The sequence below is a fragment of the Phoca vitulina genome, unplaced genomic scaffold (genome assembly GCF_004348235.1).
Source record: "Phoca vitulina isolate PV1807 unplaced genomic scaffold, GSC_HSeal_1.0 scaffold3, whole genome shotgun sequence".
Classification (NCBI taxonomy): domain Eukaryota; kingdom Metazoa; phylum Chordata; class Mammalia; order Carnivora; family Phocidae; genus Phoca; species Phoca vitulina.
This window is the reverse complement of record NW_022589706.1, coordinates 15,064,117-15,077,709: the sequence shown is the minus strand read 5'-3', so window position 1 is coordinate 15,077,709 and position 13,593 is coordinate 15,064,117. Positions and strand designations below refer to the sequence as shown.

The 13,593-nt window shown below is 45.9% G+C and overlaps 1 protein-coding gene across 3 annotated transcripts in view; it reads left to right on the top strand.

The window, feature by feature from the left end:
• CCDC149 (coiled-coil domain containing 149) overlaps nucleotides 1-13,593 on the top strand; it is a 102,845-nt gene that overhangs the window by 66,333 nt on the left and 22,919 nt on the right. For all 3 annotated transcript variants that reach the window (XM_032400108.1, XM_032400110.1, XM_032400109.1), the window contains 5 exons: nucleotides 817-933; nucleotides 1,728-1,900; nucleotides 2,608-2,680; nucleotides 4,108-4,192; nucleotides 6,218-6,362. In XM_032400108.1, coding sequence (XP_032255999.1) covers nucleotides 817-933; nucleotides 1,728-1,900; nucleotides 2,608-2,680; nucleotides 4,108-4,192; nucleotides 6,218-6,362 — 593 coding nt within the window. The remainder of the gene's footprint in view (nucleotides 1-816; nucleotides 934-1,727; nucleotides 1,901-2,607; nucleotides 2,681-4,107; nucleotides 4,193-6,217; nucleotides 6,363-13,593) is intronic.

The following is a 13,593-nucleotide window of genomic DNA, read 5'->3' as shown; positions in this document are numbered from 1 at the left end:
AATTTCGGTGTATTGGGTCCTTTTTTCTTTTGTGCACGGGTTCTTCATATAATTTCAATTTTACTGCAAATGAAAGTCTTCTGCTTTTTGTTCCCTGCTTAGCATGCTATCATAAGCATGTTCTGTGTTATTACACAGTTCATCACCCTTATTTCCAACAGCTGCAAACCAGCCCATTGATTGATTGCACTACACTTTGCTAGCCATCCCGCTCTCGTTAGACGTTCGTTTTCGTTTAGCTCTTTCTGGAAATGAGAGTACAATCTACTTTTTCTTTTTTCCTAAAGCTAGTGCATGTCTGGGATTGTTGTTAGCCCAGGTTGTTAGAGGCAGGGTTACTGGATCTTTGGTGGGGACATTTTTAAGGCCCTTGCTGACGTAGCCTCATTGTTAAGATGTGGGAGGGCATGCCCATCTTACTAGAGGCTTCCGAAAATTGCATTACCATTTTGTCATCTTTGCTGAGTGTAAAAGAGACCCAGCATTTTTTCTTCACTGTGGTAACACTACAAAGGACCTCCACCTTCAAATGCCCAGGCCGGCGTTCCCGGTAGATTTATACTGTGTATGCATGCGTATAGGGGTATATGCATGTGTGTACAAACTACAATATATATTGTATTTAATTTTTTTTAATTCATGATATTGACAAGACATTTCTTTGTCTCGTGCCTTTCCTTAGTATTTCTTGAAAAGTCTTACCTTCCAAAACGTTCTGCCTAATATGCTTGGGTTTTTGTTTGGATCTATTCATTTTAACACACACACACATTCTCTCTCTCTCTCTCTCCCTTTTCCTACTAATGGAAAATGCAGCTCTTGAGGATGACAATCGCCAAGCAGAGGCTCGGAGACGAAGAAATTGGCGTGCGGCACTTTGCAGCTCATGAGCGTGAAGACTTGGTTCAGCAGCTGGAGAGAGCTAAGGAACAGGTTATTCCTAACATCTATTAAGAGTGGGGGATATGTTTGTACCATTGGACTGTGCCCCCTGTTTCTCAGAGAGGGCGAGGTGCCTGGGATGCCAGTTGGAGGCGGAAGGAGGGTGTGAGTTGAATGCTTTTACGTTCTCCCTGCTCTGCTACTTCCCGAGCGGCCTCTTGTGGTTCTTGCTTCCAGCAGTTCTATCCTCCTAGTTTGGGGTACCACTGCTCTGAACACAAGAAACATCCCCCTCCCCCTACTCAGGATAGACAGGAAAGGAACAAGACATGACAAACTGGCCTTCATTTGCAAGTTTCCTGAAGTGCTGAGTGATGCTTTTTAGGCAAAATCTCAACGGGTACAGAGCCCTAGTTAGGGAACGGGGAAAAGAGCCTAAACTTCTTTTTCCTTCTCTCGCTAATTGGTTTTGAAGAGCGGAACAAGATTTCTGGGTCTGGAGTAGCCGGAGAAGGTATGCACATGCAGGACCCCGGCTGCTATTGCTAGTGTCTGGATTTGCCCTCTCCGAGCCTCTTGCTTTGGGGCACGCTGCACTTGGGAAGGGATCGGTTCTGCTCCCAAGCTGCTGCCCCCGCCCGATCTTAGACATCACGAGCGTCTGGCAGGGACTTGCTCCCTTCCCTGAAGCTTTTACCCTGCGTGTGGTGCTTGTGGTTTCATAGCATACGGGGGTGGGATGAATATGCTCTGTCAGAGTCGGTCAGCCAAGCAGAAGGCTCCATCTCTGGCCATAAAATGACGTCTGAAGAACATCTTAAGTAAGGACACTTCCTTGGTTTCAGATTGAGTCTCTGGAGCATGACCTGCAGGCCTCTGTGGATGAGCTTCAGGACGTTAAAGAAGAACGGTCTTCCTACCAGGACAAAGTGGAGAGGCTCAACCAGGAGCTAAACCACATCCTGGGTGGGCACGAGAACCGCATCATTGACGTGGACGCCCTCTGTATGGAGAACAGGCAAGTGGCCAGGCCTGGACGCGCACTCAGGCAGGACGCTGGCCGCGAGTTCTCTGCAGCCCAGAGTTACATTTGCCTTGCAATGAAAGGAAAGTCCCACCACCAAAATGGTGATAGTAATGTCACGTATTAGCTGTAAAAGTCGGAAAAGAAGCACCACACACCTGCTTGTGTGCCTCTCCCCCTACCCTCCCCCCTCCCCGGGGGGGCACGAAGGGTAGGGAGCCAGTGAAAGCTGCTTGGTATTGCTGTTAAGGAGAGGGGAAAGAATAAGAAAATAAATTGAGAAATTCCCTTAGCTGTTTCTTTTCCCCGAGGCAAATTTCAGTGTGTGTGTGTGTGTGTGTGTGTGTGTGTGTGGTCTAATTTAATGTTACGTCTGGTGTCGCCTCTTCCTGCCTGCCTTCCCAGTGGAATCATCTTAATGAGAATTATGTGAAAACTGTGTGGAGACCCCTTAGGGGATCTCTGCAGAAGGCTGTTCTAAAGTGGGGTTTCTGTGATTTGGGCATATTTGACCTTGATCGTCTCCGTTTAAGAAGAGGTCACCAAGATGCACTTTTCTCCTCCTCTTTTGGTGGTGAGAAAGCATTGTATGTACACAGTGACTCTGGAGTCGGGTTGTTTTCTTTTTTTCTTCTCCTACTTGCGTGTATGTTTTTTATTTTGCTCCCAAACACTTCCTAGTTGCATGTTTTCTTTCCTAGGTACCTTCAAGAGCGATTAAAGCAACTCCACGAAGAGGTCAACCTCTTGAAATCAAACATCGCCAAGTACAAGGTAGAGAATAGTGATGATGCTGGTAATGATTCACTATTGTACATCTAAATGCCATTCTATTTTAATTCCCTTTTATGTGCCAAAGACATTTGAGTGCTCGCCTGCCCTCCCGGATAGAGTAAGAGCTTTCACTGAGGTAACCAGGAGGACTTAAGCCCAAAACAACAAACACAACAAAAATAGCTTTTGCAAGAGCATCTTCGTTGCTGTCACCAGGATGGGGCACACGGGGCCTGCCAGGATCTGGACGTGGCCACTTCACAGCCTTGGTCCACATAGAATCAGGCGTCCTATTGGCTTCTCTAGAAAATGTTCCATCATCAGACGCTATCTGTCTCATAACTATCCATAAGAAAATGGTTTCCGAGCAACAAGAAGAAACCAAGATTGGGAAATCACAATCTGAGCGAGAATGTTCACGTCACACTGAAAGGACAGAATGTTTAAATTCTCCCACTGTTGTTTAGACTCATTCCAGCCCCATTAGTTTGATAATATCTATTTCTGCAGATGTTCGTTGTGAGCGTTATAATTAGAAGCATCTCCTGGGTTTCTCTGCTTTGAAAATAGATTGATTTCTCTTCCTGAGGGTAAAATTTTACAGCAGTCTGGATGCTTGGGAGAACCTTCTCGTTTTCCTGGCTTCTGGTGTTAGCTTTTCTTCTCCGAAGTCTCTATGCTGTTCTTCCTTTTCCATGCTGCGGGGGCCACACTTTATGCCAGTCTATATATACACATGGAGCCACAGAAGAATGCAGCTTTTAAAGTTGTATAATTAATACATACATTTAAAAAATGTGTGTATGCATTCATTTAACAGCCTTTACTTCATTCTTCAATGTGCCAAGCACTGCTACACAGTCATATCAATGTAATGTGACGGTCTGTGATAGAATGGCACTTTGGTGGGCACCTGTGCACCTGCTAATCTTGTGTCCATGGCAGACATCATCCATGGGTCCTGACTTTTTCCAGTCCAGCCACGGAAGACTTCCGAAGACCAATAGCGATCTCTTGGCATCGGCAAATGAAAGGAAACCTGTTCTCCATCTCATGTCTATTCAGAAGGGGTTTCCATAACTAGTGACTTCACACATTTGATGGAGCTCTTGCTTTCAGATTTGATTTAATTTAATGAATACGCATTGAGTGCCTTTTATATATAGGAGAAGGTAATTGCTGTCATTCTGCTGGGCACCAACTTTAAGAAAAAAAAACAACTCTCTACCAGGTCCATCAATTTCATAACTCTTTGGCAGGGACTTGGGATTTTAAAAGTTGGGTCAGCATTTGGAATTTGCCAAGGGTTCTTGTGTGCCCGATGGGAGGATGTGTCTACTCTAAGTAGGTATTTTTCTTTCTTTTTGTTTTTTTTTTTTTTTGGCTTTTTTGATAGAGATTTGTATTTTCTCCCAATGCTGCATTAGAATGCTCTCGAGAGACGGAAAAACTCGAAAGGCCAGAGTAAATCTAGCAGCAGCGCGCTGACTGGAGTCCTGTCTGCAAAGCAAGGTACGGTTTGTTCTCTGGAGGGACCGCTTAGGACCACAGAACGCCGGAGCTCGGGCTCCGCATCTCCGTTTGTGGGTGGGGAACCAAGGTGGTTCTTAGAACAGCCCTTCTCAAACCTTCATCTGTATCAGCATTGGCTGGAGGGCTTGTTTGAAAACATAGATTACTGCCCCCTACACACACAGTTTTTGATTTAGTAGCTCCGGGGGACCCCAGAGAATACGCATTTCTAAAAAGTTCCCAGGTGTTGCTGATGCCTGTTCTGGGATCCTGCTTTGAGAACAGCCACATTAGCTATCTTTCTAATAACAGGACCCCCTTCGCATCTGGTCCCCGATCCTGTGCTCTTCCTTCAAGAGTGCTTTCCCTCCTCTGATCACCAGTTTAGCATCCCTGGGTCCATGTTCCAACCTCGCCAAGCTTCTCCTTTTTCTGGCCTCTGTGACCAGAATAGAAAAGTCTCACAGCTGCTGAAATCATTTTATCATGGAACATGTGCCTTTTTCAAAGAAGCTTTTATTGATTGCAATTCTGTTCCTCCTTCTTGTCGATTCTGATGAAAAATAATGATCTTCCAGGAACAGTCCAGGGGAATAAATAGCAGAGAGCTTGCTTCTGACACTTAATATTTGGGAATTCAGTTCTCAGCGTAAGCCTCAGGTTTGAACATGCTTGCCTGGCCCACTTTCGGGTTGTCGGCCATGCAGACCAGCAACGAGCATGCAGGAGTCTTAATCAGAGCTGGAGTGGCTAGGGGAAAAAAAAATGTGCTGAATCTCCAGCCGGCCTAATAACCAAGGCACTTTTCCAAGCAACTTCTGTTTTTCCACTCAACTAAAAAAAGGATACCCTAGAATTGTTTTTAAATAGAAAACCACAATACTCCACAGAAATGTGAAGTAGCCCATGTGAGTTTAGCTCTGGATACCCTTGACAGCTAAACGTCTTTGAATGGTGAGACCCAGTCTTATCACTGATGTGGGGAATGCCAGCCACGATCAAAGGCCATGCCGTAAGCCCACAACGGCCTTCTGGACAACCCAGCCTTTCTGGATAACCCTCCGGCAACTTATTTTGAAAAACCTTGAACTCATCCCCTTTGAGCAGCAAGAAATAATTACCGATGTATGAAAACATACTGCTTGAGGAAAGTTCTTCCTACATTAGTTATAAGAAAAAAAACAACATAAGAAGTAACATAAATTTCCAGCAGAAATTAAATAAATTATTCTATATCTCTATATGGGCTCCCAAGCTGCCTTTACATTTTGTGTTTTAGGAGATATTGATGATGAGGAATAGGGTTAAGTGAAAAAAGCAGAGCTTTTTCCCATTTCAGAAGAAAAAGGTATGAATCTGTATATCTATGTATAGGCATATAGAAAATGATGTTCAAAGATCTAGTGAGAGATTTAATTTTTTCTGTCTGATAGGAGTACAAGCGGTGTCTTTTTTGTGGTAACTTGTAGTTTCTGAAACATGCAGACACAAAATATATTTTGTATTTTAAATAATGTCCCTGTGATCTTGCCACCCACTGAACATACCACACCGTAGGAAACTCTGCCACAAAGCGAGGAGCTCGGGACCAGAGTCATTGCCATTTGCAAGGCTGTGTGACCTTCAGCTGATGTTTTTAATCAGTGCCTTGCTTTCCTGTCCATGAAATGGGAATAAATAATACTCCCCAGGTGGGGTTTTGTTTTTTTTTTTTAATTTTGGACCTCAAATGAGTTAGTATGAAAGTGTTTCGAAAGGGTAAAATAATGGACAAATGAAAAAGATTATTATCCCTTTAAAAAACTGGTGATAAACGTCCATGAGAACTTCCTTGTTTCTGCTCAACCCTCACACTGAATTTTATTTTATTTTGACACCTGAAGTAGATTCTTCAATACAACATCATAGCATTTAGAAGCGGGGAGCCTATCCCAGCTTCATTATCCAGGAAGAACGGACATTGGTTTGCATTGCAGTGTTTCAGAAGGACTTAAGACTGAGCTGTAAACTTTATATCCCACCTAGTTCAGGATCTGTTATCTGAAGATCATGGGTGCAGTCTCCCAGCTACTCCACAGTCCATTTCTGATCTGAAATCTCTGGCAACGGCCCTGCTGGAGACAATCCACGAGAAAAACATGGTCATCCAGCACCAAAGGCAGACCAACAAGTAGGTAGCTGGACCCTTGGGTGGGTGGTGGGCGGGAGAAATGTGGGATGCTGGCTGGTGGCAGCCAGGTGGGACTGCAGGCCTTTGGGGGAGGGGAGGGAGCCCTTAAGTCTGGAAGGACACTTCTTAAACTAGAATGGTGTGTCTGCATTACGACAGCATCTTAGCCATTTGCCGGAGTGGGGGAGGGGGAGAATACTACCAGCCATTACGTATTGAACACTTACTCTGAGCCCCTCACTGAGGAATGCAGATGACCTGGGCCATTTTGACAGTACCATTGCCCGGGGAACTTACCCCACCTCTCCTGTGGGTCTCCTTCAGGGGTGGCACCTCCTCAGTGCCATCTTAACCTACAGCATGACCATGAGGGGTTCTGACCAGGAGGAACACCAAGCAAGGCAGCTGGGCCTACAAGGGAGTGTCATGTCACTCTTCCAGAGAAGCAAAGAAGGTGGTGGGACGGAACAATTAAAATAGAGGTCTTCCTTGGTTTTTATAAACATATCGACTAGGTGGGGCAAAATCAAGTTAAAGTAGCCATCAGCGACACACGCAAAACTGGAGGTGTTCAGAGAATGGTGAATAAACAATAAGTTAAGGCAACAGACGTCGGAAACAGGGCTGGCTTTGAGGGCAAGCGACCGTGCTTGGAAGGGCCCTGCCCTTGGTCCGGAACTCCACAGTCACCATCTTCAGATTCTTGATCACTTTTGAACAAGGAGGCCTGCATTTGCATTTTGTGGTGGGCCCCCCAAATTATGTAGCTGGTCCTGCTTATAAAACCTACACGCAGCTCCAAAATGAAGGCGTGGAAGAAGTGAGCAGGCTCGGAAAAGCTGGGCTTCCAGCAAGGAGGGGAGGGATGAGGGAATCGGGGTCCTGGCGAGGGGGAGGGGCACAGGGAGCAAGGCAACTGGAAAATGAATGAGAGTATTGTAAAAACAAAATAGAAAAAAGAGAAGCCAGAGTGAAGGGAAGATCGCGCAGGAGATTAAGATATATATAAAAGAAGGCAGGGAGCGATGGAGGGAGTCTGGGTAAACTCAGAAGGATGACAAGGGTCATTTATTGACAGAAGAAGTTTTTAAAATTCTTTTAAAAGAAATCTTAACCAAGGAATGAAACAGTCAGGTGCTAAAATGCAGATACTTCTCAGGGGAGGGAGAGGAAATGGAAATCTCCCCAGAATAGGTATGAGGTCTATTTTATCCAGCCGGTGGTGTTCTGCATGAGCCTTCTTTGTCCTCACTGACTTCCAGTAAAGCACCGCTGGGGCTCTTTCAAACCTTCTCAGGTCTTCTAAACCCTAGTCTGTTCTCAGCAGGTAACCTCAGCTGCTCTTTTACTGAGAAAATAGATGCTCCTCACCAGGAACCCTATGACTTACCCTCCCCTGGAACCAGGGCCTTCCACCCTCCCCGTCCTGGCTCTGGGAAACACACCGGCCCACCATCCTGTTGGTCCACACCATCTTCCCTCCTCTGGGCCTGGCTCCCCTGTGAGCAACTCTTCCCACCTGTTCCACTCCTAACCCCCCTCCCCCCGCCCCGGCTCCTGCCTCTTCATCCAGAAACCACACGGAGCTCCCTGAACCGCCAAAGCCTTTTCTCTGCAGCTCCCCCTGAATTCCATTCATCCAGCGTCTTTGTGAACAAGAAGGCCTCCTTTACTTCTTCAACAGCAACCCCCTCAATGTGTGTTCTGGGGGGCATCCATGTCAGAATCACTCAGAGACACTGGTTTTGAAATGCAGATTCAGGGGGATTTTCTGGAGGGAACATCAGGGTTCTGGATCTGAACCAGCCCAAGGGGATGCCATATGCAGGAAAGAAAGACCACCTTGGCTTCAACACCTCCCGAGACCTCTTCCCAGATTTTTCACAGCAGTCTTCCTTTGAGGGTCTCCAATACCCCCAAACCCCACTTTCTTAGTCTGTTTCTTTTCTAATTTCTCTGCATCCCAATTCCCATCTTGCACTCATCTCCTTGGATTCCTCTGACTTTCTCCTCATCCCCTCGATTGCCTCCATGTCCCTCGCTTCCCTCCCAGGTCTCCACCAGGCCTTCTGCTCTCCTTACCCCACCTGGGGGGCTCCATCCCCACCCCCCATCGTTGCCTCTCACTCTCTGCAGGCTCTTCTCAGAACTCTTGTCCCCACCTCGTCATCCAGAGCAGGACCCACATTTCCAACTGCAAGGCTGATGGTTTCCCCCATATCCTTTCAGCTCTTCACATTCAAGGAATCTAGACTCTGGGCCACCCACTCCTTAGTACATTTTAAGACCCTTGAAAATGCTCCTGCCCTTTGACCCACATGGTCTGCATCTAGAAATTTATCCTAAAGAAAAAAATCGGTATGATGGCCTCAGATTCATATATAAGGTGTTCACCATGGATTCATTTGTAGGAGGGGGAGAAAACAGAAACAACCCAAATGTTTTTATTTATATTTTGTTTTATTTTATTTTGAGAGGGGGAGAATGTACGAGCGCAGAGGGAGAGGGAGAGAGTCTCAAGCAGACTCCATGCTGAGCATAGAGCCTGATGTGGGCCTTGATCTCACAACCTGAGATCATGACCTGAGCCGAAATCAAGAGTCAGACGCTTAACCAACTAAGCCACCCAGGCACCCTCCCCCAATGTTTTTAAGCTGGAGGCTGGTTAAGATTATAGTAAATCCATAAGATGGAATATTATGCAGCCATAATTCAAGCATGACTTGAAGAATATTTAATGGGCTCTGCCCACCATCCTGATACTCAGGTTCAACAAACCTCCACATCATGCAGGTTGAAGCTGTCCCAAGGCCAGAACGTTTGTCCATTAGAATTGCTGTTCTCTCCCAGTACAGAGGACAGTGCTGGGCCCACAGTAGGTGTTTATGATTATTTAATGAATGGATGATGGAATCATCTTCTACTCTTTTTTTCTTGTTCCCTTAATGCTCTTTACAGTTTTCATGGATTCAATATATAGGTCAGGTCCTTGTCATGGGACTTCAGTGTACATCTCCTAGCTGCCCTCTCTGCTTTGTTCCCACCAGACTATCACCTCTTCCTTGGGAAGGCCCTCCCATCGGTCCTCCAACTGCAGACCCCCAGACCCTCCTCCGCCGCCAACCCCCACACTCTCTCAACCCCCGCCAGCTACAGTTCTGATCACATCACAAGCCTCCACTAAACAGCTGACTTTTCTTTTTTTGTTTATTGCAAGTTTTTATTTAAATTCTAGTTAGTTAACATATAGTGTAACATGGATTTCAGGAAAAAGCGGGACCATTAGAACAGAGACCTGCTGCCTGCCGAACTCAGTAACCCCAGGCCGTCAGGCTGAGGCTCCCGCCTCTCAGGACATGTTGATTTTCTAGCACATTCCTACCGTAACCCTACTGCAACCAGCACGCCCCCAGGCTCCATGATGGGCTCTCACCCTCTTTGAGAAACAGACATGTTTTGCTAGGTTTAATTTTGGTTTCTTTGTTTGTTTTTTTTTTCCAAGCTTAATTTTGTTTTAATGCACCTTGTCCTTTGTAACTATTATTTAATAATTTTGTACCATCTCATGGTTCAAATTTTTAAAGGTTAAACATCAATGTGTCTCTAAACTACTACCATCTCTCAGACACCCAATTCTCCTTCCTGGAAGTAACCACTATTTCTTATTTCTTATGTATCCCTTTCCAAGAAACATAACACATTTCCACAGACACATATACTCATGTATACTTGTATAAATATAGTCTTTTCTCTCTTCCTTCCTTTCTTTCTTTCTTTCTTTCTTTCTTTCTTCTTACAAATGGTAGCAAGTATTCACCAAAAAGAGGGTTTTTTTTCACTGTTCTGCACCTTGCTTTTTTCCGCCATAACAATAGATCTTAAAGATTGCTTCATATCAGTACATAAAGTACCTAATGTGCCATTTTTAAAACTTAGAAGGTCTTCGGTTTCATACTTTCAATAAATGTTTTATTTGGGGGCATGTAAAAAAAAAACTATACAACAAATGGAGTGGGGGCTAGGAATAGAATCTGAATTCGGTCTGCTTACTGTGATCCCCCTCAACTTAGCCTTTTGTAGCTAAAATAATACAGTAGTTTTGTGTTGGTGGAGCATTATTAAGTGAGAATAAAGGTATTCTGTTCTGTAAGCCTGTGCTCCCCCTACTGGCTTTCCGCTGCCTGACACCCCCCTCCCCTTGAGAGGGCCCAATGGGAGCCATCTTGAAGAACTGATGAATCCACATAGGACTTTATTTTTTGAGAGGATTTTCAAGTACTGGGCATTTTGCTTGAGGTACTCATTGCCAAAGAGTTGGCAGTTCTCTGACTATTGCTAAAGAAGAGATGAGCTTCCTGTGACTTACCAACAGGTAGCAAAGCAGTAATAGAAGAGACAGGTGTTGGGGCGCCTGGGTGGCTCAGTTGGTTGAGCGACTACCTTCGGCTCAGGTCATGATCCCAGAGTCCTGGGATCGAGTCCCACATTGGGCTCCCAGCTCGGCAGGGAGCCTGCTTCTCCCTCTGACCCTCTCCCCTCTCATGTTGTTTCTCTCTCGCTCGCTCTCTAATAAATAAATAAATAAATAACATCTTTAAAAAAAAAAAAAAAGAAGAAGAGACAGGTGTTGAAATCTTGTTTTACTGAATGCCCCATTTAGTTTTCCAGTCAACACTTTGCTGGTGGTAGGGTGCTGGTCCTGGTGCTGGTGGGGGTACATGAAGATATACTGGCCTTTCACTGCCCTTCCTGCCGTGCTAACACTGTTTACTGCTCTCCACCCCCCCCCCCCCCGCCCCCGGCCAATGGTAAATAGCTTGGAAGTTCAAGATACTGGGAGCAGCATGAACTGTCATGGACCAGAGGGAAGAGTCAAAAGAAGGCCACCCGGGGTGGAGGTGGGGACAGGGTAGAGCCAGTCACGTCTTGAGGACCAGGCTCTCCCCAGGGACCCTCACTCAGGGATTTCTGCTCCCGTGTTGTCTGGGGAATAGGAGGGGACACACAGTGGTGGCCACCTCCCGAGTCAGGTCTGTCTTTTCAGATCCCCTCTGATGTTGTTACTATCAGAAACTACTACTGAAAATCTATCTGGAGGCCTGACATCTTGAGGATTTTCCTAGACTGCTAGGTAGACATACGCTGAAATCCCTCTTAAAGCAAACTGTAGCTAAATAAAAACCTGATTGTAAAATCTGCCCCCTCCTACCAAAAAAAAAAAAAAAAAAAAATCCTCTCTCAAACCTGTTTATGCCTCAAGCTACTGCCCTAGCTGTCTCCTTCGATTCTCTGCTAAACTTCTTGAGGAGTCATCCGTATTCCCTGCTTATGGTTGCCCTGAGTCTGCTTCTCCCAACCCTGTCGCTTGAATTCTTTGGTTTCACCCCTTCCACTGTTCCTGAAACATCTCTCTCAAGGGTCAGACATGTCTTGTAGGTGGACTCTTTCATCCAATGTGACCACCTTCTAGAATAAGACAATATTAACCCCAACCATCCCTCCTGGGTCTTCTCTCCCCTTGGCTTCCTGGCCCCAGGCCACCTCTTCCCTGTCCAGCTGTGCCTCTCTAGTCCTCTCTTGCCTTAGACAAGGGGTACTCAAGGGTCCTGTTCTTCTGACTTCTCACACTCTGCTGGTGAGCAGACTTACTCCCCAGCCTCCATGCCCATCTCTGCATTCCGAGACTTTCCTTCTCCCACGTGGCCAGCTGTCTCCATGGATATCCCATGGGCACCTCAAATTCCTCACCTACCTCGGTATTATTACTCCATTTGGTTTACTTCCCACATCCGCCCCGCCCTTGGCTTGCTGGGGCCACCACCATCCCTGACTTGGACATTACCCTTCTGACTGGTCTTTCTGCTTCTACTCATACTCATTCCCATCCATTCTCCACTCCACATCAAGAATACTTTTCTTAAACGTCATCATGCTGCTTCTCTGATTAAAACCTTCCAATATCTCACTGTTGCCAATGTGTAAAAGTCTCACCAGTCTCAATAGGGCAATAAGATCATTCATGATCTGGGTCCTTAAAAACCACTCTGGATTCATCTCTCATTTGTCTCACTTCCACTCTACGGTTCTGCTGAAGTACTTGTATACTTTCAGGCCTATGTTTTGGTTCCGGACCCTCCACTTAGCAGCTGTGTTGCCCTGGGCCAGTTAGTTGACCTCTCTGAATCTCTGTTCCCTCATCCACAAACTAAGCATATTAAAGGCTCCCTCCTCAGTTGTTGCAAGGGGTAAAGGACATACTGTCTGCGCAGTGCTTAGAGTAATACCTGCTAGAGAACAGGCGATTGAGAGAGATTATTCAGACCTTTCACAGGCTCTGTACATATGTGTCTGTGTGTGTCTGTATGTCCACGTCTGTCCTCCTACCAGACTTTTAAAAGTCCCTCAAATACAGGGACACAGGGGCGCCTGGGTGGCTCAGTCGGTTAAGCGGCTGCCTTGGGCTCAGGTCATGATCCCAGGGTCCTGGGATCGAGTCCCATGTCGGGCTCCCTGCTCAGTGGAGAGTCTGCTTCTCCCTCTCCCTCTGCCTGCCTCTCTGCCTACTTGTGCTCTCTCTCTATCTCTCTGTCAAATAAATAAATAAAAAATCTTTAAAAAAAAAATTACGGGGACACAGGCTGCTTCTCTTCATTATCCCCTACAGCCTCAATAATTGTGTGCTGAATTGGTCATACAGAATTCAGCGGACCCTGTTCCTATGTTTACTGCCTTCCTCAATGCCTACTGTCCTCTCTCCCTGGACTGCACCACCCCACGTTCTGTGGACCACCTGCCATATTTGTTCAGCATGAAGCCCATCAGGAAGAGTCTTTCTGTCATTTAAAGAATCTTGGGTCCTATCATACAGGTCAGCCCAGTTGCATCCACATTTCAATTATGAACAGTTTTTAAAGAGTTCTTGCTCCAGACACAAGGATGCTTGTTTTAAAGTGCCATTGTGAGGTGTTGGTTAAGAGCGTGCACTTTGGCAGCAAACGGAGTTGTAGGTTCAGATCCAGAGTCATCACCAGCTGAGTCCTGCTTGTGGTTCTGGTCAAGTTAACTAATTTCCATGCCTGTGTTTCCCAATGGGAGGAGTAGAGGGGGCTGGTTGAGAGCACCGGGGGTCAGCAAAAGACACAGCTTGGAGATAAACTGTGTGCCCTTGGGCATGTTGCTTAACCTCTCTGTTCCTTGGGGTCCACATTTGTAAAAGGATAATAATACAACA